Genomic DNA, 27,667 nt, shown 5'->3' with positions numbered 1-27,667 from the left:
CTATCCATACATACTTACATACATACATATTTTTGATCTTTAAAATAATTTTCAAATGTTATGTGAGAATCATTTATCATTCTTTTTTCAGAATTGGGAAATTGTAGTGCTTCCTTAAATAATAATATACTTTTTACCAGTGGTTACTTGGTTTGTTAACCATAGTACAACACTTGATGAATTCCGTTTCTTTAAATGGTCATAAAATTATTTGAAGCATGAACTTCAGGGATGGTCCTGGCTTTTAAAAAGCTGTCGCCCAAAAAATCGCCAACCTCAATATTTTGTCGCCAATTTTCAAAAAGTGTTGCCAGAACAAGTAGTGTACATTTTTCCAAGTGTTAATTTAGTCTATTAATGTAACAGGCAATGAAAATTACAAAAGATGGGTTAGTTAATACTTTAATTACAACAAGCATTAACAAAATGTTACAAAGTGTTACATGAAAATCCGTCGCGATTTTAGGGCTGCCCACTTGTTGAATGCAGTTTCAAAGTCTAATTTTTCACATCTGTACATGCTGATTCTCATGAAATTCTCGAGAGATGAGATGCAGAGTTTATTTCTGATATCAGTTTTTATGAGGTTCATCTTACTGAATCTACGTTCACAGTCCACAGTGTTGACAGGTGACACCAGTAGTCTATCAGCAGCCCCCCCCCCTTATGGCTAGCTTCACAAAGCTTGTAGTGACTTGCTTCCTAAATCCCAAGAATGATCACTGAATGCTGTATAAATTTTCTCGACAAGCAAAATATGATCTCCATTCCCACGAATGAAACTTACACGAGTCAACACCTGGCAATATTGGACCGTATATATAAGCATAAATTCACACCCAGTTTAGGGATTCTTTCACTCCTGTATTTTGAGAAATAAATAATTATTATTAATTATGCAAAAACTGGTTCTTTTTTTTGTTGCTATTTCTTGTTGCGGAGTTTAAGTCTCAGTAGCCGTAACACGGATTGATGGCAAAAGGAAAAGATCAATGAGTAAAATGCTGCACTGGCGGCAGACATAATTGTGATTGACATTTTTTCCATTTGCTTTGTATTTATACACAGTAGTCTGTACTTCAAAGGTTATCAGTTTTCTGTGAAGGTTCAGCAAAACTATTGTATTGGTATATGAAAAAAAAAAAAAAAAAAACAACAGAAGGATTAGACATTCAATTAATTGTATCTGTTCTATTCACGTCTTCAGAAGTCGGTCAGTTGTAGGTATAGTTCGGTAGCATGATTGACTGTATCACAGCATACAGTACTCAGCCCAGATGTCAGCATAAGCAGATTATGATGTAACAATGCACTGTAAAGATGGGGTTGTCAATACGAACAAAGGATTGTTTATGTAACAGATTGATTCCAATGCATTGCTTAGTCAAGCTTGTGGCTTCCTTTCGTTCTCCCTTTTAATTTATCCAGTCCAAATCCATGATTGTATGTACAAATTAAATAACCAAAAAGTCTGTCGCCAAAACAAAACGCCAGATGGGATATTTTTGTCGCCAATAAGGAAAAAAAATCGCAATTTGCAACATTGGCGAAGCCCAGGACGATCCCTGAACTTATTTAATTAAACTTACTGACGGAGGTTTCAGTATAATGTGATATACTCTATGCATCTCATTAAGAGTGTTATAGTAAAATTTTCACTATAACGTGATATATTGTATCCATCTCATGGACAGTACTATAGTAAAGTTTTCAGTATCTGGTGATATACTTTATGCATGTCACGGGCAGAATTATATTATAGTGAAGGTTTCACTATATGGTTATATACTCTATGCATGTTATTGACGCTATTATAATAAAGCACTTGCCAATTGATGACATTTGAAACGATAACAACCATTGGAGGGAGTTAAACTTTAAAAACCAATGACATATTGGGTAATGTCTGTTATTAAAAGTTGTTTCTTATAATAAGGCACTTGCTTTATTCAGCTCATTTAGCCTTTGAAAGATATACAGGATATATAAAGGGACATAATTCATTCTACTTCAGAGTAGTGATAAATGAAAGTGATTACATTTCTCTATATGTTTTCACAGCTTTTTATTCCATTTGTTGCTATTATGTTTCGTTGTTGTGGGCTTAATGTTGTTGTATCCTTATATAATTGTGTTTTAATGTTAATGTTCGGTCTCAAAATAATTGATGAAGTTTGTTTGAGTTCCCTTTTAATAAAAGATAGCGAAGATGAATGTGATGGTAGTCTGACATTTTTCATGTTCCAATACAAGAAAGCATACTTCATTTATGATGATTAGATTAAACTCAAATTTGAAGATAGATCTGAACAATATATCAAGGTTTCATTTACCAACTTTGATCACACCTAGTTAAAACTGCTAACCTATTGGAAGCTACTGGCAAGCTTTCTCACATACACATATAGGCTGATGCAGTGTCTCAAACCCACATGGATGAGATGACTAGTCGAGCCCCTTTTTGCGTATAACCTATGTTGTAAGCATGTTTTTGTTTGGGAGTGTTGTTGTAGGGTTTAACGCCATTTATCAGCACAGGATAGGCTATACATTTCGGCCAGTATAATTGGTGGAAGAAGAAGCCAGGAAGAACCAGCGACCCACGAGAAGCTACTGGCAGGCTTACTCACATAATGTTAGCTGAGCCTGAGACTCGAACTCATGCAGACAGAGGTGAGATGGCAGTGATCCGTAATCATCATTGGTGAGCACTTTAGACCACTTGGCCACTTGGGGCCACATTTTGGAATGAGTTTTTGAGGGTGTGGTTTACCAGACTTGACAATTTTAAAATCAGTCATACAGAACTCAGACTCAGACTCTGTTCTTCAAGACCATATTGGCAGAAACCTCTTAGTATGTAACTAATTGGTATGAGAACTGATGAAAAATTTTCCAGCATGTTTTGTTTGATCTATGTTTTTACATAAATTCCTGTTAGACATTCATGCATTACTAGCAATTCTCAACTTTCATTGAAAGAATATGGTTAATTTCTAGATCTATATTTTCAAGCTGGTGATTGTAAACAGCTTGCTCAGGGATCTTCTACCACACTGAATTTATTATTAAGGAAACTTGATGTATTTACCCAGCAGTTTCCTAACTCAGGTTTGATCACAATGTCTTTCCACATTCCATGTGATGCAGTTTTGCCTGATGTGTATTGGATTGCGAGTACTTCATATCCTGTTAATGCAACTGAAAGATCATGGAATGTTAGTGCATGTTCATAGGTTCATAAACAACTGAAATACCGGTAACTATGGTAATGATTGCATCAAAAGTTCAGGTTTCAAAGGAAATAACTGTATAATAGCAAGAGATCAAATTTTCAGATTGTTTGTGCATGGTAATAACAGTATTTAATAAAATAAATTGACTCGCAGTTCCTAACATTGAATATTAAAAGGAAGTAGTAAATGGTAACCAGTCTTTGATTTCATTTAAGGGCCTTCTTGACTTCTGACATCTAAGCCAATCATCATGGCTGTGTTTCAGTATGCAGTGGCTGGAGTCATGATATGTGCGCTCTGGAACATGGAGGATTTCGTCATGATGGGCATTTTCTGCAGGAAAGTTGGTATTGGCATTTATCCAAAGTTAGTTGTCATAGGCTAATGTCCAGTTTGAAAAGGTCATAAGACAATGTCTTTGTATGTGCATTTAATTTATATGCCACAAGAACAAGGGTTCTTTGTTAGTAGTGTTATTTGCCAGTGAGCAGATGTATGGAATGATACCATATTAGTAGGAAACTTGCTGGAAGGGGTACTTGTAGAGACAGAAGGGTCAATTTTCAACTTGCTGGGTATCATCTAATATACGGTAAGTAATAAAAGATGCATCCTATTGAACACACCTATAACTCTAAGTTCACTGCAGATATTTCAAAGATGTTCGTATGGTGGCATGGACAATGTTTAACAGCTTGATGATAAGATAATGGTGGTGTTCAAAGGTTTGTTACAATCATTAGGTCCCAAGATTGTAAAGAAGTCTTTTCACTCTGACTTGACTCAAAATTTTGACATCCGGTTGGTCAGTGGTCTCAAATTAGACATTAGAGAATCATATCCTGGAATCTTGTTTGTCAATGATTTGACGTTAGCCAGTCAGCTGCAAGGATACTGAGTGAGAGAGGGAGTTTCTTATAATCTGAAACTTTATATTTTCCTTATTGACTTGAGATGATGTTGATCTGCCTTTCCCATGGTTACTGTAACCAATGTAAACACAAGAAATTTGTCAGAGGTGGCTTAATTCTCAATTTCAACAGTGCATATTTTCATCTAACTAAACAGAGCTATAACACTATAAATCAAAATTTTATTTGCCTGCAAATGAAATGGGCATGGGTAGGAGTATGCTAACTTCACATGATTTCATGGCTAGACATTGTGTCCTGTGAGTCTTTTTGATCAACTTTTGAAGAATTATCCGCATTTTATTATACATTATGTTTGTCCCACCATTATATTCTTGTCATCTTATCTGGATAACAATTTGAGATATTTTTTTATGAAACCTGGTGTGCAGTTATATCATGACAAGTGTTTGGGGTATTTTGTTCTTTTTATATGAGAAAAATGTAAACAATCATGATTGCAGTTAATTGTTTTATCTCATTGTTTCAAAATGCAATATTTATATTACCTTGTATCATGCTTGATGGGGATTCCTATTTATATAGCCCCTCATCATGCTTCATGAGGATTCCTCTGTATACACACTGGTATCATGCTTCATGGGGATTTCTATTTATACAGCCCCTCATCATGCTTGATGGGGATTCCTATTTATACAGCCCCTCATCATGCTTCATGGGGATTTCTCTCTATACACACTGGCATCATTCTTTATGGCGATTCCTATGTATATCATTCGGGTCGCCATTGTAATCACAGCCTCTACCTCTCAATCTCGATTGGATATTGCTGTGAACCGATCCAATCAAACTTATCAGACAGTGTCCCTGTGGCTGTCTCTCAACATGGGGTTGGATAAGAACATGATCCCTTCGCCCAGTGTACTTTACTTTTAATTCTTGAACTAACCTTTAACATGTAGGTGTGATAACGGCAGGCCAGTTGCCTTTGCCAACTCAAGTTTCCTGTCTCTGGCTGGTCATGGTAACCTTGCATAAGAGTTTAAGAGTTCAACACTAACCCTGTTGAAATCTTTAGAGATCAAACACAAGGCTGCGTTAATATTCCCATGACAGGTAGATTATAGCTTATACATGACTTTAGCTGGGTAGTAAGCAAATCTGACACCCTTCAACACGCCGCTGTTCTATTTTTTCTTTAAATAACTAAATGTTTACACTTGGATTTATTTGCAGTCCATCTTATTCAATGCCATTAAAACCATAACTGTCCATAAAGGTTTTGTTTTTGCGCAAAGAAATCATTTATTGCAGAGAATAATTTGTGAAATAAATAATGAGGCCAGCTTTGTGCTTTAAAAGAACTAGAAACCAAACATGTATAAAATATTTCTAATAAACCAAACAATTATATAAAAAAAAATTAATGAAAATAAAAATATACAAAAAATTACAATCTTATTGTGATATGTGGTCTTTTAAAATGACTGTGACGAATCCTATTAAGCAACAAAATATCGTGTTTTACTGACATTTGATAGCGCAAGAGTTCATATATTTTTTGTCATATACTCTGGAACATCACCGAAGCAGACCGCATGACAAAGGAAATGGGCAAGACCACCAAAGGAAATGAATGCATTAAGACTAAGGTGACAGGGTAATGTTTCATAATTGGCCCCTGGCAAATTTCTTAACTTAAGGCTATGGTGTGACTTTTTCAGCTGTTATTGTTTACTATTTAAAGATATGGATATATTTGTGAACTAGGTGTTTTGGGCTTGTGTTCTTGAAATTGATGTCAGGCATGTACACCTTCCATAGTTACTCTGCATTATGTTGATAGTGAAATACCAGTAGGCAGCTAGAAAGAAGAGCTAGCCTCCTATAGCAGTAAATCAAATCGTAAAATAGCAGAACTTGTTTATTATCTACCTCATACCCTAATTATCTGCCTGCCTTCCACTAATACTTCATTGGTGTCATTGATTAATTAATTATTTATTTCCTTAACTCAATCATCCCTAATCCTACCTGTAGGCATGATGAGGCAGCACCCTAATTTCAAGCTTTGTAACCTCAATGTCATTTAAGATACACCAAAAGTGGGTGGTATTACAATAAAGCAGATAGATGTAGCTCTATAATGATACCAAATAATCAGGACTTTCTACTCACATTACAGAATGTAGAGGGGAAAACATATCTTTTCAGACCTGTTTTTTTTGTTTTACACCAAAAATTCACCCATTGTCAAAATCAGATTTTGTGTCCAGAATTTAGGCTTTTGGGCCTGTGATCTAATGCAGACCACTTGAATTGCACAGAGACCAGTGAACCTTTGCAAACAGTAGGATAAGTTGGAGATTGGGGTAAGCAGTGGCCTGGAGTCCAAAAAGCAAATGAAACAAAAATAGCTCCAACTTTTTCGCTTCTGCATATATGCATGAGTTGAAAAACGTTTCTAGCACCACTATGCATCAGGCTAAATGGCACACTCTTAGATCTTTTCAGAATTGACCTCCTAAATGTGTTTCCTACCCCCATTTCAGTCTCCGGAGCCGAATGAGTTAATGGGTGAATTTTGATGACATCACCAAATCTAATTAATACTTATTTATTTCACCATTTGTGCATCAATATTGCACATAAATTACAAAAATAGCCATTCCTTGACAATTTCTAAGAAATTTGCAGAAACCTTGTTAAACATGACTTATCATATACAGTAAAACCTATAATATGTGATTAAGCCATGATCCCAAAGTGGTCTTTATGAACCGATGATATGTATGTACTAATTGTATTGGTTTCAGTTTGGTGAATGGGACCAATGGAACTAGCATTTTCTACACTATCTTTCATGTATACAGGTTGTTAGAGTACATTTGACTGCACATATATTTGTTTTGGTATAAATATTCCTCTAGCCCAGTCTTGCTTAAAGCATTAAACATCAGACCATGACAAAAATAAAATTGACTGGTAATGTGACAACAGTCTTTTGATGAATCAAACTTTCATAATCCAAGATGTCCTTATCGGAATTCACTATAATTCCAAGTTGATGTGTCTGTCCAAGAATATTATTTATTAGTACTTTGTATTTCCAGTGAATAAATAATTTAAATAAATAATTTGACCCAAATCAAATATTGAAATAATTGTGCTTTGAGATCTTACAGCATGAATCAATAATTATATGACAAACAAGATTACAATGCACTCTACTTGACCTAGGTCACAATTAGCATTTTCTGTGGACACCATGACTTGATGGAATTTTCCATTCTAGAACATTCTATTATCAAAATTATAATAAAGAACATGGTAAATATAATTCCTTGACTCTAAGATAATGATCTTAATATTTAACCCACACTCATATAAAGATGTTAGCATTATATTATTTGTTTACCAAAATAAAAACATCATCAGTGTCTTTAGTTAGGAATGCAGTGGATTTGATTTTGGACAAGGTCAAGTCCACAATACAGTCAGACATTGCACATAATGATGGACAAAAAGAAACTAATCAAGAATGCATATTAAATATACATATCACTGATATTGGCAATTTCTGATAAGTATTCCAAAGTTGAAATGATATTCCTTCTGGTGGTTTGTCTCAAAAATGCTCCCTGTTAATGAAACAGCTTTGAAGAACATAGCATTTGTTGTACTTGAATTGTGCTTAATTTTAAGGTTTACAAACGTACTTGTTCAGTTGTAGGAGATACTTCAGATGTTATTGTGGAAATGTTTACTAATACCATGTTGGATGGATATATACTATTGAATTAATAATAATTGTCACTAATGTAAAGAAATCAATCTTTAAGTCCCAACTGAAAACTTTAATAATACTGTTAAACATATCAGTCCATCAGTCAGTGTTGAATGTAAATAATTGAGTACCTTGTAAAGCTAATACAGCATGCCACTGTGATAATTAATTTCATTCCCAACACTACTGTTAAGGCAGGAGTTTCATAGCCAAAAGGGTGTGGGTTTGAATCTTACCATTGAATCAGCTAGTTTTGTGTGCCCTTGGGTAACACACTTTATTCCATGAGGGGAGGCATCCAATAACTTATTTGTGTTGCTTTGCTATAAAACACTAAACCAATCAATGGGAAATATATTGGTGTTTGTTTCTGTTGCAGGTGTGCCACTGATAGATAGAGCACTGTCAGAATTCCCAAGCTGACAGGACTGTCTCGTGCCATGGACCTAATTCTGACTAGCAGGCCAGTTGGGGCAAAATAAGCAGCTGAAATGGGACTAGCAAATACAGATGTTGATAAGGAACAGGTTGGCATATATTTGAAATGCAATTAAACACTTTCATACCAAACTTCTTGGGACACCAAAATGTCCTCTGCTGGCTTAGTTGGTGTACCAGACTCACAATATGCTTCAGCAATTCATGACCCTCTCGTGTTTTGGGGATGTAGAATAGGCATGGCTAATGGAAGCAAGAGCCATGGTTATTGTACCAGATGCAATTGATGCTTTAGTGATTCCTGAACAGGTGCAGGTTCAGACCATTGGATTGGATGAGGTCATCATCATGTATTCTTGGGAAAGGCACTTGATACCAATTGCCATGGCACTAAACACCTTATGTTACTGTGTTGTAAGACACCAAAACACACCAAAAATTGCTTTGGTGTCTCCACAACTCCTTATATTCATATTATTTATATATTGAGCTTCATTAGGCATCTTGTACAAGATATACACTTCTTGTATCTGTATTCACGCTATAGAGATGCTGCAAGGCTGTGTGACTGGGTTCTCACAACAAAAATCGCTTGTCATGCAACTTCCCAAAACCAATGAGGCTAAGGTCATGCAAATTATTTGCAGTTCCTTGCACGCTGTTTTTTTTTTTAAACACAACAATGAAAAGAAAGGTTGGTCAAACTAAGGCTTGGTTATTCATTTTGCAGGTGATCTCAGTCAAGCTATACTAAAATAGATTTAGTGTTTAAATACAAGCATCTGTATGATAGTGATCTGCTGTGGATTTTATGCATAAACTATCCAGCGGTTTTCATTTAATTGTCTCCTAGAGAAGTAAAACAGTGTGATCCATTGATCAGTTACATTTCTGTTGTGGCTTATAAATGTGTCGGTTATAGGAAGTGAGTATATTTATACCAAAAAGGAAGATAACTCATGTCTTTATGATAAGATCATCTGCTATGGTCCATATTATAGGCAGTGAATATATTTATACCAAAAAGGAAGATAACTCCTGTCTTTATGACAAGATCATCTGCTATGGTCCATATTATAGGCAGTGAGTATATTTATGCCAAAAAGGAAGATAACTCCTGTATTTATGATAAGATCATCTGCTATGGTCCATATTATAGGCAGTGAGTATGTTTAGACCAAAATGGAAAATAACTCCTGTCTTTATGGTAAGATTATCTGCTATTGTCCATATTATAAGCAGTGAGTATATTTAGACAAAAATGGAAGATAACTCCTGTCTTTATGATAAGATCATCTGCTATGGTCCATATTATAGGCAGTGAGTATATTTATACCAAAATGGAAGATAACTCCTGTCTTTATGGTCCATATTATAGGCAGTGATCATCTGCTATGGTCCATATTATAGAGCAAGAGGAAAACTCATGTTCTGACACAAACTGAAGATGTCACACAAACTGATGACTCAGAAGTAACTGGCATCTCATCCACAGGTAATATGAAAGGGGAAACACAGGCTGAGGAAAAGGAAACAAAATTCCAAGATTGATTACCTGCATAAAGAGTTGACTTTCATCTTAGGGGAACAAGAAATAAATATGGTACATAATGAGCTAGACAACAAATAACATGGACTCAGATCTCGTGGTATATAAAGAGTTGACATTCCTATGTACACTAATAGCATCATCTTAGAGGAACAATAAATGACACAGAAGCATGGTACATAATGAGCTATCAGATCTAGACAACAAATAACATAGATCCAGATCTGGTGGTACATAAAGAGTTGACATTCCTATGTACACTAATAACATCATTTCATAGGTACAAGAAATAACATAGATGCATGGTTCATAATGAACCATCAGATCTAGACAACAAATAACATAGACCCAGATCTGGTGGTACATAAAGAGTTGATATTCATATGTACACTAATTGTGTCATCTCGTAGGTACAAGAATTAGCATAGAAGCATGGTACATAATGAGCCATCGGATCCATATCCACACTGATAACTTAAAATCATTAGTACAACCAACACAGTGGTCCAATACATACGTGTTAGCATGAGCCTATGTTGTACTTGAACAGATATGGCATATGTGATGTAGAATACTGCAGTATTCGAACACACCTGATATACTATTGTAATGTATTATCTGTATTTTGTGTGTCATCATTCATGATTAAAGTTTGTAAGGGTCATTTAGTTGATAATATTTTAAATACTAATTATATATGGATCGTAAGTTTGCACTTTAAAAATGAGTCATTATTGCATCAAGTGCATAGATTGATTCATAAGGTTCCAAGGTTGTTATGTACTGTAATTCACATAAACATCATGTGATGTGACTGAAGTTCATGGGGTCTTTGAAAGGACAGGCTGACATAATTTCTGATTCGCTAGCATAACCCACATGACCGTGTTTACCAGTTCAAAATAATTCTGGAATGAATATGCATTTTTCAGCTGTATTATGACTTAGTCATCTATATGAGAATTATTACATGGAATTGAATATTTCTGGTAATATTTCATGGTGGATGAGTTATATTGAGAGGATTCATTTATTTAATACTCATTTAGTTGAATTACAGTGCTCTAACATGGATTTAAAGACTATTTGTTTATTTAATACTTAAATAGCTACTACTGAATTAATATGACTTCATTTAATAGACATTTAGGGATTATATCATAGTGATTCTTCTATACTGTTAGTACGTCAGTAGATTGCAGAACACTGGAACTCTTTCAGATTGCTCAGTCCTTTTGGAACTGATAGAACATTTAGGACTTGATAGAACTTTTTGATGATTTAATTGATCATACTGTAAGCTGTTTTTACTATCATACTTTGCATTTTAGTTAATTATATTTTCAATTTTGTACAAACTTGATGGTTTGCACTTCTTTTTTGTTACTTATTCATGCCTATCCTTTTACATAATGACATAAAGAATTATATTTTCATCCATTTTTTTACAGTCTTTTTTAAAGTATATTGGAATGGGGTTAACGATGTTTTGTTTGAATATTTGAGGGCAGTAATTGTGGTTGTACTGTCAGATATAGTTTTGATGGCTTCTCTGATGTGTCACCAGTAAACTAATGCAAAAGTACAGCTGCCATTAACCTCATCAGATCTTCAAACAGAGCCATTAATTAGTAATTAGTTAATTGGTTCATAATTTTATATTGGCACTTTTGTTAAAGAATTTTATGAATGTTGTTTTTATCCTACATTGCTTGCAGGCAAGATGTGTTTTAACCATTATTAATGTTTTAGTAATGATTGTGTAATTAGTTACATTTTCCAATTAGTCTTCTTTTTTTCAGGTGCAGCATCATTAGTGAAATGTACTGGAAAACTTGGGTCATTCAGCATAATAAACTATCAGAATTGTAATATTTTGTTTTTTGTAAATTTTATTATGTACATAACATTGACTAAACTTTAAACTTTAACAACCTACATTATTATCAAATTTTTGTATAAATGGTAATTTTCCTTTTTTGTTATCCTAAATATTTTGCATCTTAATTATCACAAAGATCACATTAGCCAGACTAATATTAATCAAACAGGTCACATAAATCACTGTTGAACAAATGCCTGATGAAAGGGACTGGGTGTTTGATTATGTCAAAGTGGGACCCATAATTAGACATAGACTAGCCTCAGGCATAGTGCCATCCCACTTTGACAGGTTTTCTCAGTTGAATATGAAGTAATACATTATATAGACAAGATTTTGCCATATGACCATCTTGTTGTGACAAGTAAAAATGAAGAAAAGGAGGCCCATATATTACTAGACAGGCCCATTGATTGCTTGCTGGTAGTTTTACAAGGAGAGGGGCATAAAATATTAGACGGGCTTCAGATATAATCCCATCCATCACTGACATGTAGGTCTAAGCAGAAGAATGTGCTCATATCAGATTTAGACATGTCACATGCATAGGGTAGTCCTGTTTTCTGAGCAGAGTTTGTAGATGTTGAGAAGGAAAGAATATTTAAATGCTGATTCATTATTAAAATCTACTTGAAAAGAGAGATAATCAAAATAATTTGTATTTAATACATTATTGAATTGGAAGGTTGATACCTTTTTCATTTTTAAAACTACCAGCTGATTTAGTCATATTTTGCAAATTTTACTTAATTGGGTAGTCTCACAGCTACATGCTTTTCATTCCTACCATTGTAGCTGTAAATCTTGAGACATGAAAAATATAATTATTTTGTTCCATATCCTTAGACATATATGCATGTACAAAATATTGCATTTTGGTGTTGCAACAATTGTAGACACAAACTATGTCAAGACAAAGTTGGCAAGAAAAACAAGTCACACAGCAGTGACCAGTTCTTTTGATCCATGTGCTCATGAGTTACTTGTTTTCAATGATACAAGTGAGCCTACAAATTTAAGTAACATTTATGAAATGGTACAAATGTTAAATTGTAAAAGGCACATAACCATATATTGGCATAATTGTTGTTACGTATTCATGAAAGAATTGTATTCACACAATTGTTACATGTTCATTAAAGAATGACCACAATTAAGGCTACATTTCAGACTAAAATCATCATTTATCTATTTTACTTTTGTCTTGAGGCTTTACAAATTCATAATTTTCCACACATTGTAAAGCTGGTTGTTTCTGCATCTCCTTCATTTATAATTGGTGGATTTATCTCTTGTTTTCTGCACTGTAGATCCGTTTATTGTTTAAACCTGAAACTGATTTGGCTTGAGGGAATATTGACCAGTGGCTATGTCAGTACTTTGATGCATAAATTTCCTTTTGGCCCATAATATTAGCACGATTACTGTAGCTGTGTAAATGGTGTTTACAGTCGCTTACATAGCAAACTACATCTGAATTTTCACAGTATTACTTATTTTTTAAGCAATATTTCTGAAACATCTTTATTGTATCTTGTATCTTCATTCAATCTTTCAATGGGGCCATTGTGTAAATATGCTCACTAAATGCAAGCCTTGAACCAAACACTTGTTGTTTGTTGTCATAGTGGGATCTCATTTTAATGAGTTATTTATTTGCACTTACAAGGCAAAATAAAAGTTACTGGTGCTTTGATACAGAACTCTTATACAATAATGCATCAACAAACAGTAATTAGCTTGGGTCAAAAGGGATATGTTACTGGTACATTGATACAAAACTCTTATAAAATAATGCATCAACAAACACTAATTAACTTGGGTCAAAAGGGATATGTTACTGGTACAGCAACCTACAATATGCTCATTTCTTATCATCCGTCTGATAAAATTAAACACGTCTGAATAGAGTAGAAGCAATAAAGAAACAGGTGAAAATTAAATAAATTTATTGAGCTTTAAAAGATATATTAACTTCAACATTTTCTTGTAATAAATCTCTTAACAACTACAAAGTCATTTTGGGGGGGATCTCATTATAATCAATAAAATACATCAGTCATTTATTAGAAAAATTGTCAAATGTGTCTCAAGACTTGTACTAAATGAAAAAAATGCTATAAATTTTTTCACGACATTTATTGGTCATAATAAATTACTTTTGAAAATAATATAGGGTGTCCCAAGACTTGTGGTGGCCCAAGATTTACAATCATTGCAAAATATATTGTATAAATTAACTATAGTAACTGTGACTCGGTGACACTTTGAGACATTTTGCTTGGGGATATCTGATTGACCATGATATTATTTTTTTAAACAGAAACAGAAACTGACTTCATGGCTGTTAAGGGAGTCCTCGTATCAGTATATAAATTGGATTGTTGGGGTTATATCAATTGTTTCTGTATTAAATACATGCAATTTTCATCTCTTTTCTTCTTTCTGTTTAAGATATATAAGGACTTCCTTGAAGAATGAAAATCCATTCGCATGACCAAAATGTTTCATCCATATTCAAAGTTTGGCACTCAGCATTAAGAGGTTAGTGTTAGGACTGGTCGACCTGGTTTCAGGATAATGTCACTGGGTGGGACATCATGCTGCATGTATGCGGTATGATGCTCCAATGCTAGACATCACAATAAACTGTTACACCACAGACATCGTAGCGAAATGACTGAAAAATTGTTAAAGCTACGTTAAAAATCCAAATCACACTTACACACTCATAGTCAAAGTAACATCTATTTATTGATTGATTATCGTCTTCATCATCATCATCATCATTATTGTTATTATTGGGGTCTCATGTAACAAGTGTTCTAAAGCACTTGCCGTCACAGATCACTCTCATCTCACCTCTGTACATATGGGATCGAGTCTTGGGCTCAGCTAAAATGGGTATGTGAGAAAGCTGCCAGTAACTTTACATGGGTCAGTGGTTCTTATCGGGATCTTCACTGGGTTCTTCCTTCCAGTTATACTGGGCATGATGCATACCCTATCTTCCACTGAGAAATGGTGGTAAACCCAAAACAAAAACAATTATTATTATTATTATTATTATTCATGCTATATACTTTGTTAATTTCAATTTTTTGTAGCAATCTGATTTGTAATCTTAAAATTAGTATGATGAGAAGAGAAAGAAATAGTAGTGGTAATAGTTGTCTGGTGCAGTTATTTCTAAATCATCTTGCCAGATAAGATAAAAAGCTGTCACACCGCTGAACTCCTACTTCTGTATCTAGCTCGATGATAAACTACACTTACTCCACGCGAATGATATTTGCATAGGCACAACTGTGATTGCCTTCACATGCAGAACTTTTGTAAAATGTTACAAAGATTAAATGCTACTTAAAAGTTTATCAGATATTTTCACAATCGCTTTTCAGACTTGTAAACATTTAGACTTCTTGTTGTAAATATAAATTTGGTATATATAATTTCACATTTCGGAGGTAAATCCAAACAATATTTACTATCAAAACCTGTTGTGACAATGTATTCCCAGTCTTGTAATCTACTTTGTGTGGAAGTCATTTTAGTTTTACAGTATTTGGTCATTGTTTATATTAAATCACAGTTTATAGCATGTCATCTCTAAATAATACAAATCATGTTTTTAATACAAATAATACAATTCAGTTTTTTTACCCTACAGCTGTGTTAATAGATTCTTACTTTTGATTAAACTTTATAACAGTGGTTTAAAAATCATTTCCCACTGAATGATAATATTTTTTTACACAAATTGTGTTTCACTTTATGTGGCAATAATCGTATTCACAGGATAAATCAGGGCAGAATTGAAAAAAGTAAATTACTCTTCTTTCCACGTGCACAAACACACACACACTGTGCTCCTGGATGAAGACGTATAGAATTTACCCCTACATAGACTTGAGGATACTATATGCAGTGTTGCATAGATGTTTAAAGACATGTACATAGTGCTCCAGTATAAAGACATAGATACATAGTGGTAAAGTATAAAGACATAGATACATAGTGGTATAGTATAAAGACATAGATACATAGTGATATAGTATAAAGACATAGATTCATAGTGATATAGTATAAAGACATAGATACATAGTGGTATAGCATAAAGACAGATACATAGTGGTATAGTATAAAGACAGATGCATAGTGATATAGTATAAAGTCATAGATACATAGTGATATAGTATAAAGACATAGATTCATAGTGATATAGTATAAAGACATAGATACATAGTGGTATAGTATAAAGACATAGATACATAGTGGTATAGTATAAAGACATAGATACATAGTGGTATAGTATAAAGACATAGATACATAGTGATATAGTATAAAGTCATAGATTCATAGTGATATAGTATAAAGACATAGATACATAATGGTATAGCATAAAGACAGATACATAGTGGTATAGTATAAAGTCATAGATACATAGTAATATAGTATAAAGACATAGATACATAGTGATATAGTATAAAGACATAGACACATAGTGGTATAGTATTAAGCCATAGATACATAGTGATATAGTATAAAGACATAGATACATAGTGATATAGTATAAAGTCATAGATACATAGTGATATAGTATAAAGACAGATACATAGTGGTATAGTATAAAGACAGATGCATAGTGATATAGTATAAAGACATCTATACATAGTGGTTATTATAAAGTCATAGATACATGATGATATAGTATAAAGTCATAGATACATAGTGATATAGTATAAAGACAGATACATAGTGGTATAGTATAAAGACATAAATACATAGTGATATAGTATAAAGACATAGATACATAGTGATATAGTATAAAGACAGATACATAGTGATATAGTATAAAGTCATAGATACATAGTGATATAGTATAAAGACATAGATACACAGTACTACAGTCATGGACGCCTGCAATATTTTGTGCAGAGGTGGGGTTCAGTCAGCCACGGCCGGGAGAGTTAGTATAGTAAGCAGTCTGAAACTAAAGCTAATATTTACTAAGTGTTTTGAACAGAATCTTGTGACATATTTTCAGCTTCATTTGCATGATTGAAGAACTTGTCAGAATATATATATATATATATATATATATATATATATATGCAGTATGATTTCCAGGGGGGTTACATGACCCCCTCTTGACCTATACTGCAGGTGCCCATGACTACAGTATAAAGACATATATACATAGCAGTATGGTATGCAATTGAAACAACTCATGCACCATGTACATGAGGACAAATGCACACATCTTTATATCGTACTGTTCGACTCTAATTTTTGGGTTGATGATGAAACATTAACGTAATTTTTCATACATAACACACTGAAATGCATAGAATTACAGACATGCCTCCTTTATAGTTGGCATATGAACTAAATCCTTCTTTCCAACCGAATCAACACATATGAGTGCATCCGTTTTTTTATAGACAGAGGGGTTTTCATAATATAACCACTCACTTTAAATGGCTTCATTACAACAATCCATTAAAATGATTGCAAATGTATGTTTTTATTATTTGTCCATGTACTTGTAGTAATTTTAGGCATTGGTTAAATAGTATTTGCTTTGCTATTTTTTTTTTTTGTGTGTTGTATTTGCACAAATACGAGTCGAAGTCAGAACCATCTTTGACCATAACACGTTACGGAGCTTCAAGCAAATTTCACAACATAGCGTTGTCCCATTCATTTCTGACCTACATAAATTCATTTTAATGTTAAACATAACATAACGCCTAGGCCTTACTTTCAATGAATTGTATATGTTTCTGAATATATTCAGTGCATCCCCTAGGGGTGCAAGACGGCTAGTCAAAAATCTCCTTAGTGTTAAAACTGGGGTTCAGACTGAGTAAAAAACAAACTTTGGTATCAAATCTGGGGGTCAAATTTAAAATGTTGGGGTCTGGAGTGCAAATGAGGGTAAAGGCAAACACTGATATTTGTCTAATGGTTTGCAAAAACATACAATTTAATAAACTGGTACTTCCCAGACACAACAACGTCTGCCGTTGTTTTGTGTTACTGGTTCATTAAAGTACAGTTTCAAAACTAATTTTGTCATGAAATAGTGTATAAGAGGCAGTTCAAATATCTAGATCACCGATTATGTTCTTCAAATACAAATTGCTGTTTGCACATATTATTAAAGTTTTGAAGCACAAGTTTATCTGTTTTTATCATGAAAGGATATGTGGAAACCAGCCAGTGATAGTTGCTAACTTATTTGAGAAAGGGTTAATGGTGAATCAGGTATAAAAACACATGTCTGTGTGTGGCGTTCTGTCGTATTGGGGTGGGGTTCTCCCAATATAATTTAATTAAATTAAATTGAAAGTTCCACCCTGGCTCGTTAGGTTAGAAAGTTAAATTAGTGATGATGTAGATTTACAGCTCTGAGCCCCCAGTCAGCAATGCCGACGGTTAAATTATAGAGAACACGAAGATGAAATTCAATCAATAACAATTTAATAAATGTGATAATTTAAAAATGATAACTTCCAATCACTCGTCTTTCCCTCGACCAAGTGACAGCCTAATTCATCCCGTGATTTACAGTGTGAGTTCGATTTTCCCCCTGTCCTTGCATCTACTCATCTATTCCCGCTGATTCTTCCTTCTTTCCGTTCCTTTAACTCCTCCTTTGTCTCTGTTTCCCTCTCTACTATCTCCTCCTCCAACTTCGCTCCAGACTTCAACTTCTCCTTTCTTCTCCTTTCCGTCTCTATTATCTCCTCCTCCAATTCCGCTCCCAGACTTCAACTTCTCCTTTCTTCTCCTTCCCTCCTTTCCTCCGTCTCTCTATCTGAGACAACGGGACCAAACTTTAACTGGTCTGTCCCTCAAAGCTTCCTTTTGAAGCTTTCTGTACTTAGAATTTCCCGCTGTAAGATTTTCCCGCCAATAACGAATGGCTATTCGGAGTTACGCTAACCTCTTCTCTGGGTAATTTCTCTCAGCGAACTAACTTTTGCCGGAAAAACGCAGGGATATCATTCTACCCAAATCAAGGTCTCTCCCCTATCTCGATTCTGATTGGGTGGCGCTGTGCCCCTGTCCAATCGTCTTAGCGGCCAGTTCAACCTGTCTGTCTGTTTGCAGGGGAAAGAAGTTAGGACACTCCCACTTCTTCAGGCAATTTCTTTCGATCTTGGAACATTTCGACACCTAGGTGATAATTGGCTGTCTGTGACTTCGCAACTCCGATGTCCGGTCCTTCGATTCTAGCCACAACAATCTTACGTAACGGATTAGTGCTAGCCTTCGGCAATGTTCGACATCAAACAATGACCCGTCAGAATTACCTTGATTATACATGTTTCAAACTGGGCTACTCTGGGTCGGGGTAAACATGACACCCCCCCCACGCTTGAGAATAAAATCGGGATTTTATTCCCTCAAAATTACTTCAAATGCAATGGCATTAATACACGAAATAAAGAACAAAATTATCGCGACACTACACACTGAGTGCGAACATGAATGAATATATATATATATATATATATATATATATATATATATATATATATATATATATATATATATACAGCTATCTATTCCATTCCAGCGCTCCTGCTCATGAAATCGGCGCCTACGTTCTCAATTCCTTTCACGTATCTGATCTGCATCTGGTATTGTTGTAAGAACAGCGACCATCGCATCAATCGTCCATTCGACAATTTCGCCTGCGCGAGATACGCGAGTGGTTGGTGGTCGGTCTCCAATATGAACTTCCGCCCGTATAAGTACCGCTCGAACCGTGATGTACCGAACACGATTCCGAGGCATTCTCTCTCCGATACGGACTAGTTCTTCTCGGCAGCTGACAACTTCCGACTGCCGTACGCGACATATAACGATTCCCGTGCGACGACGCGGGTTTTATCGGTCCGATTAAATCCATCGCGACGCATCGAAATGGTTCATCGATAACGGGTTTACTCCCCAAGGGGACGGGTCGATGAGCCGTTTCCGGTGCCATTCTCTGGCACTTGTCACAGGAGAGATAGAACCGCTTAACGTCTCCCTGGACCCCTGGCCAGTAGAATTCTCTGACAAGACGGTCAAGCGTCTTGGCAATTCCCATGTGTCCACTCATGAGACTTTCGTGCGCGAGTTTTAACACTTCGCCTCGCTTCTCTTTCGGCACGACGACTTGTTTAAAGTGTTTGCGGCCTTTCCTGGCGTGGCGATACAAGATCCCCTTCTTGTACTCAAACTTCACCGCGCCATTCGGAGTCTCTTTCTCCGTTCCTGCTTCAGCGTATTTGTGCAACTGCGTCAGAGTTGCGTCTTCCTGTTGCAGCTTCCTCAGCTCGGCCGGAAGAACGTTACTCACCGGTGTCGATGTAACTTCCATCGGCTTCGCTTTCGTCTGTCGACTCTTGGACCTGGTTTCCACAGCACTCACCGGCATCGGTGTGCAGGTTTCGGGGTTCGGTTGTGGCAACACATAACGACATCCCAGTATGACGTCATGCGACAAACTATCCAAGCATGCAGCTTCAATTTTCCCCTTCACGTACGGTGAATCGAGGTCAATGACAGCCACTGGCAATGAGTCACGCGCGCTGTTCGCGTACTGAACTTCGATTACCTCCCCTGTGTAACCCTCGGGCTTAACATACTTCTTGTCGACAAGGGCTGGGACGCTACACCCAGTGTCATACAAGATGGTGGCACCTTCTCCGTTGACAGTAGCAGACGCGAGGTTGGCTGGGTTACAGCTTGCCTCCGGCTCGCGCTCCTTCCTAGCGACGACATTCACCTGGGTCTGCCTGCCCTTGGGACAGTCCCTGGCAATATGTCCCGGGCGCTTGCAGTTGTAACACGTCGGCGGCCCTCGCCGACCTGCAAGACCCGCTTTCGTGGTAGAGGCCTGTCCAGGTCTATGGTTGGCATCCCTACCTGTAGATCCTCCTCCGACCCTCCCGTCGCCCTGACGGTTACGGACAGCCGGCTCTACCTCAACCACACGGCGCGACTCAGTGGGTCGGGGTCGGTCCGCACCCCCGGAACCTCCACTTTTCGAGTGTGCCTGCTCGTATCGCTCCGCCATGCTAGCGATCTCTTCGAGCGTCCGGTGCTCTCTCTCTCTGCTAGAAAGACTGTCAACTCGCGACGGTAAGTACTCAGGACATGTTCCTTGAGTATAATCTCGCGTAGCCCGTCGTACGATCGTTCGACTTCGGCCATCTTCATCCACTTCTCAAATAACCCTCGAACACGGGTGTGGAATTGAGAGTGGGTCTCCGTTGCCTTTTTCGCCGAGTCCCGGAAAAGTTTACGATATGTTTCGGCGGTCAGCCGATAATGGCAGAGAAGGGCCTTTTTGAGCGCATTATAGTCGTCAGCATCGTCTGCAGCTAAGCCGTGGTAGACTTCACGAGCTGCACCTTGCAAAAAAGCTGAGACATTAATCGCCCAATGTTGTTCAGGAATTTTATGAGCGTGAGCGAGTTTCTCAAACTGCACAAGAAAATCGTCGATAGACTCCTCCTTATCGCTGAACCGCGGCATACTTATCTGGACAATTCGGTGGTCGATGAAAGGTCGTCCAGTCCCTCCAGAACTTGTGCCAGCGTCGTCCCGATCTATGTCCCTAGCGGCTAACCTGACCTTCTCCATTTCGAGAGTGTGAGCAAGCTCTCGTTCTTTTGTGGCCGCTGATATCCTGGCCAACTCTTGGTCCGCTGCTATCTTAGCCAGCTCCATCTCTTTCTGTGTTTCTCTTTCGGAGGCTATCCGGGCCAACTCCAGCTCTTTCTGGGTTTCTCTGTCCGCTGCTATCTTGGCCAACTCCAGCTCTCTGTCCGCGGCTATCTTGGCCTGCTCTTGCTCGCGGTCCGCTGCCATCTTAGCCAGCACCTTCTCCGCTGCTTTTTCTGCCTTCCATTCCTTGATTCTTTCTTCAATAAATGCTGCCAGGCGATCTCCCTCGTAGCCGAGATCTTCCAAACCCATGACACGGTACTCCTTGATCATTTGCCTTTCTGTAGCCATATTGTTTTACTAATAGGAAGTGATACCTTGTCTCGACCTTACTAACAATGGACAGATATTACAAGTTCCCAGCCAAATACTTACCTGTCGACAGCAACTAATTTCGTTCAGGTAAGATATTTGCTCGATATTTGCTTCACAATTACTGCAAGTAATTAAAGATCTACCAAACATGCAAATATCAAATATAACAAACACAAGATGAGAAAATCATAAAAATTCAAAATATATAGGATGGAAAATATCTCACACTGTTCACTAATACTTCCTAACAAATAAACTTTAGGTCGTAAAATAATATTTATGTCTAATTCAAATCCCGGACGGAGCGCCCACTGTGACGTTCTGTCGTATTGTGGTGGGGTTCTCCCAATATAATTTAATTAAATTAAATTGAAAGTTCCACCCTGGCTCGTTAGGTTAGAAATTTAAATTAGTGATGATGTAGATTTACAGCTCTGAGCCCCCAGTCAGCAATGCCGACGGTTGAATTATAGAGAACACGAAGATGAAATTCAATCAATAACAATTTAATAAATGTGATAATTTAAAAACGATAACTTCCAATCACTCGTCTTTCCCTCGACCAAGTGACAGCCTAATTCATCCCGTGATTTACAGTGTGAGTTCGATTTTCCCCCTGTCCTTGCATCTACTCATCTATTCCCGCTGATTCTTCCTTCTTTCCGTTCCTTTAACTCCTCCTTTGTCTCTGTTTCCCTCTCTACTATCTCCTCCTCCAACTTCGCTCCAGACTTCAACTTCTCCTTTCTTCTCCTTTCCGTCTCTATTATCTCCTCCTCCAATTCCGCTCCCAGACTTCAACTTCTCCTTTCTTCTCCTTCCCTCCTTTCCTCCGTCTCTCTATCTGAGACAACGGGACCAAACTTTAACTGGTCTGTCCCTCAAAGCTTCCTTTTGAAGCTTTCTGTACTTAGAATTTCCCGCTGTAAGATTTTCCCGCCAATAACGAATGGCTATTCGGAGTTACGCTAACCTCTTCTCTGGGTAATTTCTCTCAGCGAACTAACTTTTGCCGGAAAACGCAGGGATATCATTCTACCCAAATCAAGGTCTCTCCCCTATCTCGATTCTGATTGGGTGGCGCTGTGCCCCTGTCCAATCGTCTTAGCGGCCAGTTCAACCTGTCTGTCTGTTTGCAGGGGAAAGAAGTTAGGACACTCCCACTTCTTCAGGCAATTTCTTTCGATCTTGGAACATTTCGACACCTAGGTGATAATTGGCTGTCTGTGACTTCGCAACTCCGATGTCCGGTCCTTCGATTCTAGCCACAACAATCTTACGTAACGGATTAGTGCTAGCCTTCGGCAATGTTCGACATCAAACAATGACCCGTCAGAATTACCTTGATTATACATGTTTCAAACTGGGCTACTCTGGGTCGGGGTAAACATGACACCGTGCATGTGAAAGAGTTTGTCAGTATAATTGATATCAAACCTCGCTACTTCATGGCTTGATGAATACATTTCGCTACAAAACACTAGAACTGACCTGGTTAAGGCAAGAAGGCATCTAAATAACTATGGTAAGTCAATGTACATCTAAAAATTCACAGGTTGAAGTCATTTATTCTTGTCCCTAAAAGAAGGCGATGTTTACATTTTTAGGCGCCTTAGTCACCCATATCACCTGGTAGTGTGACCCATGTATCATATGCAGTTCTCTTATTTAAATAATTATAAATACACAGTGCCCTTGTATAAAGGACTCTTATATACACTGTACTCCTGTATCAGGACATATAGATACTTTGTGCCCATGTATATTCATTAATGTGGTGGCCAAGTCGTCAAAAGCTTTTACAGATCACTAATGTTTCACATATCTCTGACATCTCACCTTTGTCAATATGGGTTTGAGTTTTGGCTCAGCAATGTGGGAATGTGAGAAGCTTTCGAGTAGTTTCCTGTTGGTTGGTGGTTTTTCACTGGGTTCTTCCTCCACACAATATTGTCTTTAATGTATAGCATAAACTGTGCTAACAAAATGGAGTTAAACCAATAACAACAATAATTTCAAGGCAGTTCTCAATATTTTTAATCATGTTTTATTGTATGTAATCATGATCAGGAATGACAAAAAGAACAGCAAATTCTCATTATGTAAGAAACAGAATCATTTTAATTATAGTAAATTATTTGCACCTTTAAAGGAATTTTTACTTATTATTTCCAGCACCAGAAATTTGCCACATGATGCATGATAATAGTAATTTATTGTTATTTCAGTTGGTAAATGCGTAGCTGTTGACATTCAAAATTGTTTGTAATGATAAAATTATCTCTACTGTTGTCAAAACTGATTGCCATTGGATTAGTTGGAACTCCAGTAGTTATGACCTGTAGGACACACCCTTCTGGTGATAATTGATGAATGTTATTAGAAGTAAATCCAACAACATAGATATTGTCATCCCTGTCCAGAGCTACTCCTAAAGGACATTTGAGGTTGTCAGGACTGTAGGTATACTGCTTCTTGCCTTGCATACTGAAACAGTGAAGGGAGTTTTTACTCAGCACAGTAACATAGACTTGTGTTTTAGAGTTATTCAGAGCTATGTAGTGGTAGAATCCAGATGCTGAGTCATACTGATCAGAATAATTGACCTCTCTCCCATCTCTGATCAGACTCCAGCAATACTTGTTATTACCACAGTCCCCAACCACAACCATCTCTCCATTCCCAGCTGCTGTGATTCGATAGCACGGCTGTTTAGTTGTTATTGTTCTGACTGGACTGATGACATCATCCCTGACTGACAGAATCTGAATTTTATTCTGATCATACACAGATACAGCCATTTCCTCATCACCCACCACACAATGTCATGAGGGTATCCTGTGAATTTGTATGTTGTAACTACTTCATGTGAATTGTTTAGAAGAATGCACTGCTTATTTGTCTCATCAACAAGCATCACCCTGTCACTAGGGAGAAAAGTAACACCAGTATAACGTGGTGTATCTCCACTGATATTAACATTAAATGTTTCAACTTTCTCAACCTGGCATTCCTTTGTTGGTTTCCTCAAACCAGGTATAGAAAGAGTTGAGCCAGTCATCATCACAAATTTTCCAAATTCAGATGATGACAACGATAAAATAGATTCTACCAGTGGAGTGAATTTCACCTGTATTGTTAGTGTCTCTGTTCGCTCGTATTTTTCTCTGACCTGAGAGTAATATAAAGGTAGCTGTGACTTTATTTTTTCTGCAGTCAGGAATTTTTGCGTATCAATTCCATATTTGTCAACTGTTTCACACAGAATTTGAGAATTTCTTATGGCATGAATCAGTGATAAACATTGATGGTTCTCTTCTTGTGTTCTAATAGCAACTTCTTTGTGGATTCTTCTTCCCTCCGTCTTCACTTTCATCTCTAATTCGTCCAAAACTGTATTGATTTTGTTTCTCATTTCTGTGATTTGATCAATGAGTCCATTAACCTGGGACTCAAGGTCATTAATATTAGATTCCTTGACATCGATAAACGTTTTTAAGTGAGTTTCCAGTTTCTTCAACTCTTCAATGATTTCACTTGGTTTGGTTTCACGTAAGAGAGCAGGGAGTTCCTCTTTCAACTTTCTCACATTAGAACAAATGTTATGGCTTTCAAAATAGCAAATTCCACAACAGACAACCTTGTGATTGTTGCAGTAGAATTTTAGATCTTCACCGTCGTGTTCAAAACATGTAAAACCTTCAGCAAATCTCATCACATTTTGTGGGTTGTTCAATAACTCCTCAATTGTAAGAATAGTATGAGTTTTTGACATTTTCTGTTTCCTGTGGAACTTCAGACAGTCATCGCACATTGCTTCCTCGCATACTGCACAGAAGCCTGTAGCTGTGACAGAGGAGCCGTCAGAGATACAAGCATCACATACACGATCTACTTTCGATTTCGTGGTTAACATTGATTGTATCACAGTGTCGACAGGAAAGAGAGACGCCCATTCAATAGTTGGTTTATTCTGTTTAAAATGACCTGTTGTTTTTCTACATACTGGACACTCGATGCATCTCTTTTTCTCATGTTCTGTAGCCTTGCTTGTGATGTATGACAGTAGACAACTCTGACAGAATGTGTGGGCACACGGTAGCTGTCTTGGTCCTTTGAATAATCCCAAACAAATGGGACAAATGGTTCGTCTTCGGTATGTGTTATAGCAGTCGCCATTATGAAGTGCCTTCCTTTATTTTCCTATATAATATTAAGGTATATCTTCTTATATACTCATATAAGCCTTAAACTGATCACGCTGGTATTTCTTCCTGGTCATGTGAGGGCCGGTTCATAGCTTGACTGGTGCACGAAATCGTTTGACAGAATTAATACTATATCTCAATCTAGGCGTAATATAAATAACTCGATAAAATATACGTCAGGCCGAGATAGTCCCAGGTAGAAAAGATACATGTGTTGCACTGTGGATACCAATGTGGGCTTTGAAATAGGGAGAACATAGGCTAAACACGAAATTAGATGTATGTGTCCTATAGAGATTATTTCTCAGATGCTACAACTCATTACGAAAGCACGCTCAAGAGAGTCGCGTTACATCACAAAACTGCATGTAGGGAAGACAGGGCTTCGTTCCCAATGTCAATGTGTATTGCCTACTATATTTCCTGTCAGAATCAATTAGGCTTTTTCAACTTCTAATCGAAATCATTACATTTTCCATTCTCTCTCTCTCTCTCTCTCTCTCTCTCTCTCTCTCTCTCTCTCTCTATATATATATATATATATATATATATATATATATATATATATATATACATGTGTGTGTGTGTATCCGGGTTGCCCATTAAGATTGCCATGCACAGGGGCAGCAGAAAAATATCAAGCATTAAATTAAACCTTTTTTATATCCTTAAATATTGCTGAGTTTTCTTATGATATCATGTAGCAACGACTGTGAGCCAAGGTTACGATATTTTAATCCTTTAGATAGCGAAGATAGAAGATAACTTTTACCTAGTTACTTTTTTACCTTTACGGTGGAAGTTATTTTCAGCAATAGGACCCATGATTCATGTAAGTTATTATTCAACATTCATATCAAGGGATACATATACAACATTCATATCGAGGGAAATGTATACAAGATCCGCATCGAGGGAAATTATACAATATCCGTAATCCGTATCGAGGGGTACATATACAGCATTAATATCGAGGGATACATATGCAACATCCCTATCAAGGGATACATCTACAGCATTCCTATCGAAGGATAAATATACAACATTCAGATGAAGGGATAATATTGGTGTATCAAACTGTGATCCGCCCATGGAGCAATATTAAGAATATATAAACATTCTTTCAACTGCAGATCTTTATATCAAAGATGAATTTTCACTCATTAATCATTAATGACGGATGAAAATAACGATAAAACGTATTACTGGTCCCCGTTTTCTAACAAATTTAACATGGTACACAATTTCATTGCAAGCCCTTTTTTCCCGTTCCATTCTCCCTTATCATGAATAAGGGGCAACATATGTAGAAGTAAAGAGCGAGAATGAAAAACAATTCGCGTTGGATTGAAACCATATAACTAAACTTGCACCAAGTAACCTACAAGAATATGGTTCCTCGTAACTGTATGTTTACACTTTGCTTGGGATCTACCTAAAGTGTTCATAATATCAATGATACATAGTTGCAATAGCCTGTCGACACTATAAGTTAAATTTGACGGTTAGGAGGCGCACATACTGTAATGCATTTAACGCTTTATTGTTGTTGTTGTTTCTTAAATCTATTAATATTTTCTAAAAATCGATTATTATTAATTGAATATGAAAATGTCCAAACAGCAATCCCACCCATCCTCTCTCTCTC

At 36.7% G+C, this 27,667-nt stretch overlaps 1 protein-coding gene across 1 annotated transcript; it reads right to left on the bottom strand.

Annotated features, from left to right (window-relative positions):
• Window positions 1–176: 176 nt before the first annotated feature.
• Window positions 177–26,105, bottom strand: LOC149788665 (uncharacterized). The gene is made up of 4 exons (XM_089973538.1): window positions 24,535–26,105; window positions 24,099–24,298; window positions 5,058–5,137; window positions 177–338 (listed from the first exon to the last, which is right to left on the bottom strand). Exons 1-4 carry the CDS (start codon window positions 25,725–25,727, stop codon window positions 192–194), a joined length of 1,620 nt encoding a protein of 539 aa, XP_089829664.1. The 5' UTR covers window positions 25,728–26,105; the 3' UTR covers window positions 177–191.
• Window positions 26,106–27,667: the final 1,562 nt, after the last annotated feature.

The sequence above is a fragment of the Sinohyriopsis cumingii genome, chromosome 11 (assembly GCF_028554795.1).
Source record: "Sinohyriopsis cumingii isolate HCF-2022 chromosome 11, ASM2855479v2, whole genome shotgun sequence".
Lineage (NCBI taxonomy): Eukaryota > Metazoa > Mollusca > Bivalvia > Unionida > Unionidae > Sinohyriopsis > Sinohyriopsis cumingii.
This window is presented reverse-complemented; position numbering and strand designations above follow the sequence as displayed.

Bases quoted from the DNA above. Each gene is read 5' to 3' on its own strand.
- LOC149788665 (XM_089973538.1), bottom strand. From the start codon at position 25,727: ATGTTAACCACGAAATCGAAAGTAGATCGTGTATGTGATGCTTGTATC. The intron at 24,299-24,534 runs ATAACAACTAAA...TCACTGTTTCAG, and splicing joins TCATCAGTCCAGTCAGAACA to TATGCAAGGCAAGAAGCAGT. The intron at 339-5,057 runs GTTAGTTCAAGA...CTAAATTAACAC, and splicing joins ATCACACCTACATGTTAAAG to TTGGAAAAATGTACACTACT.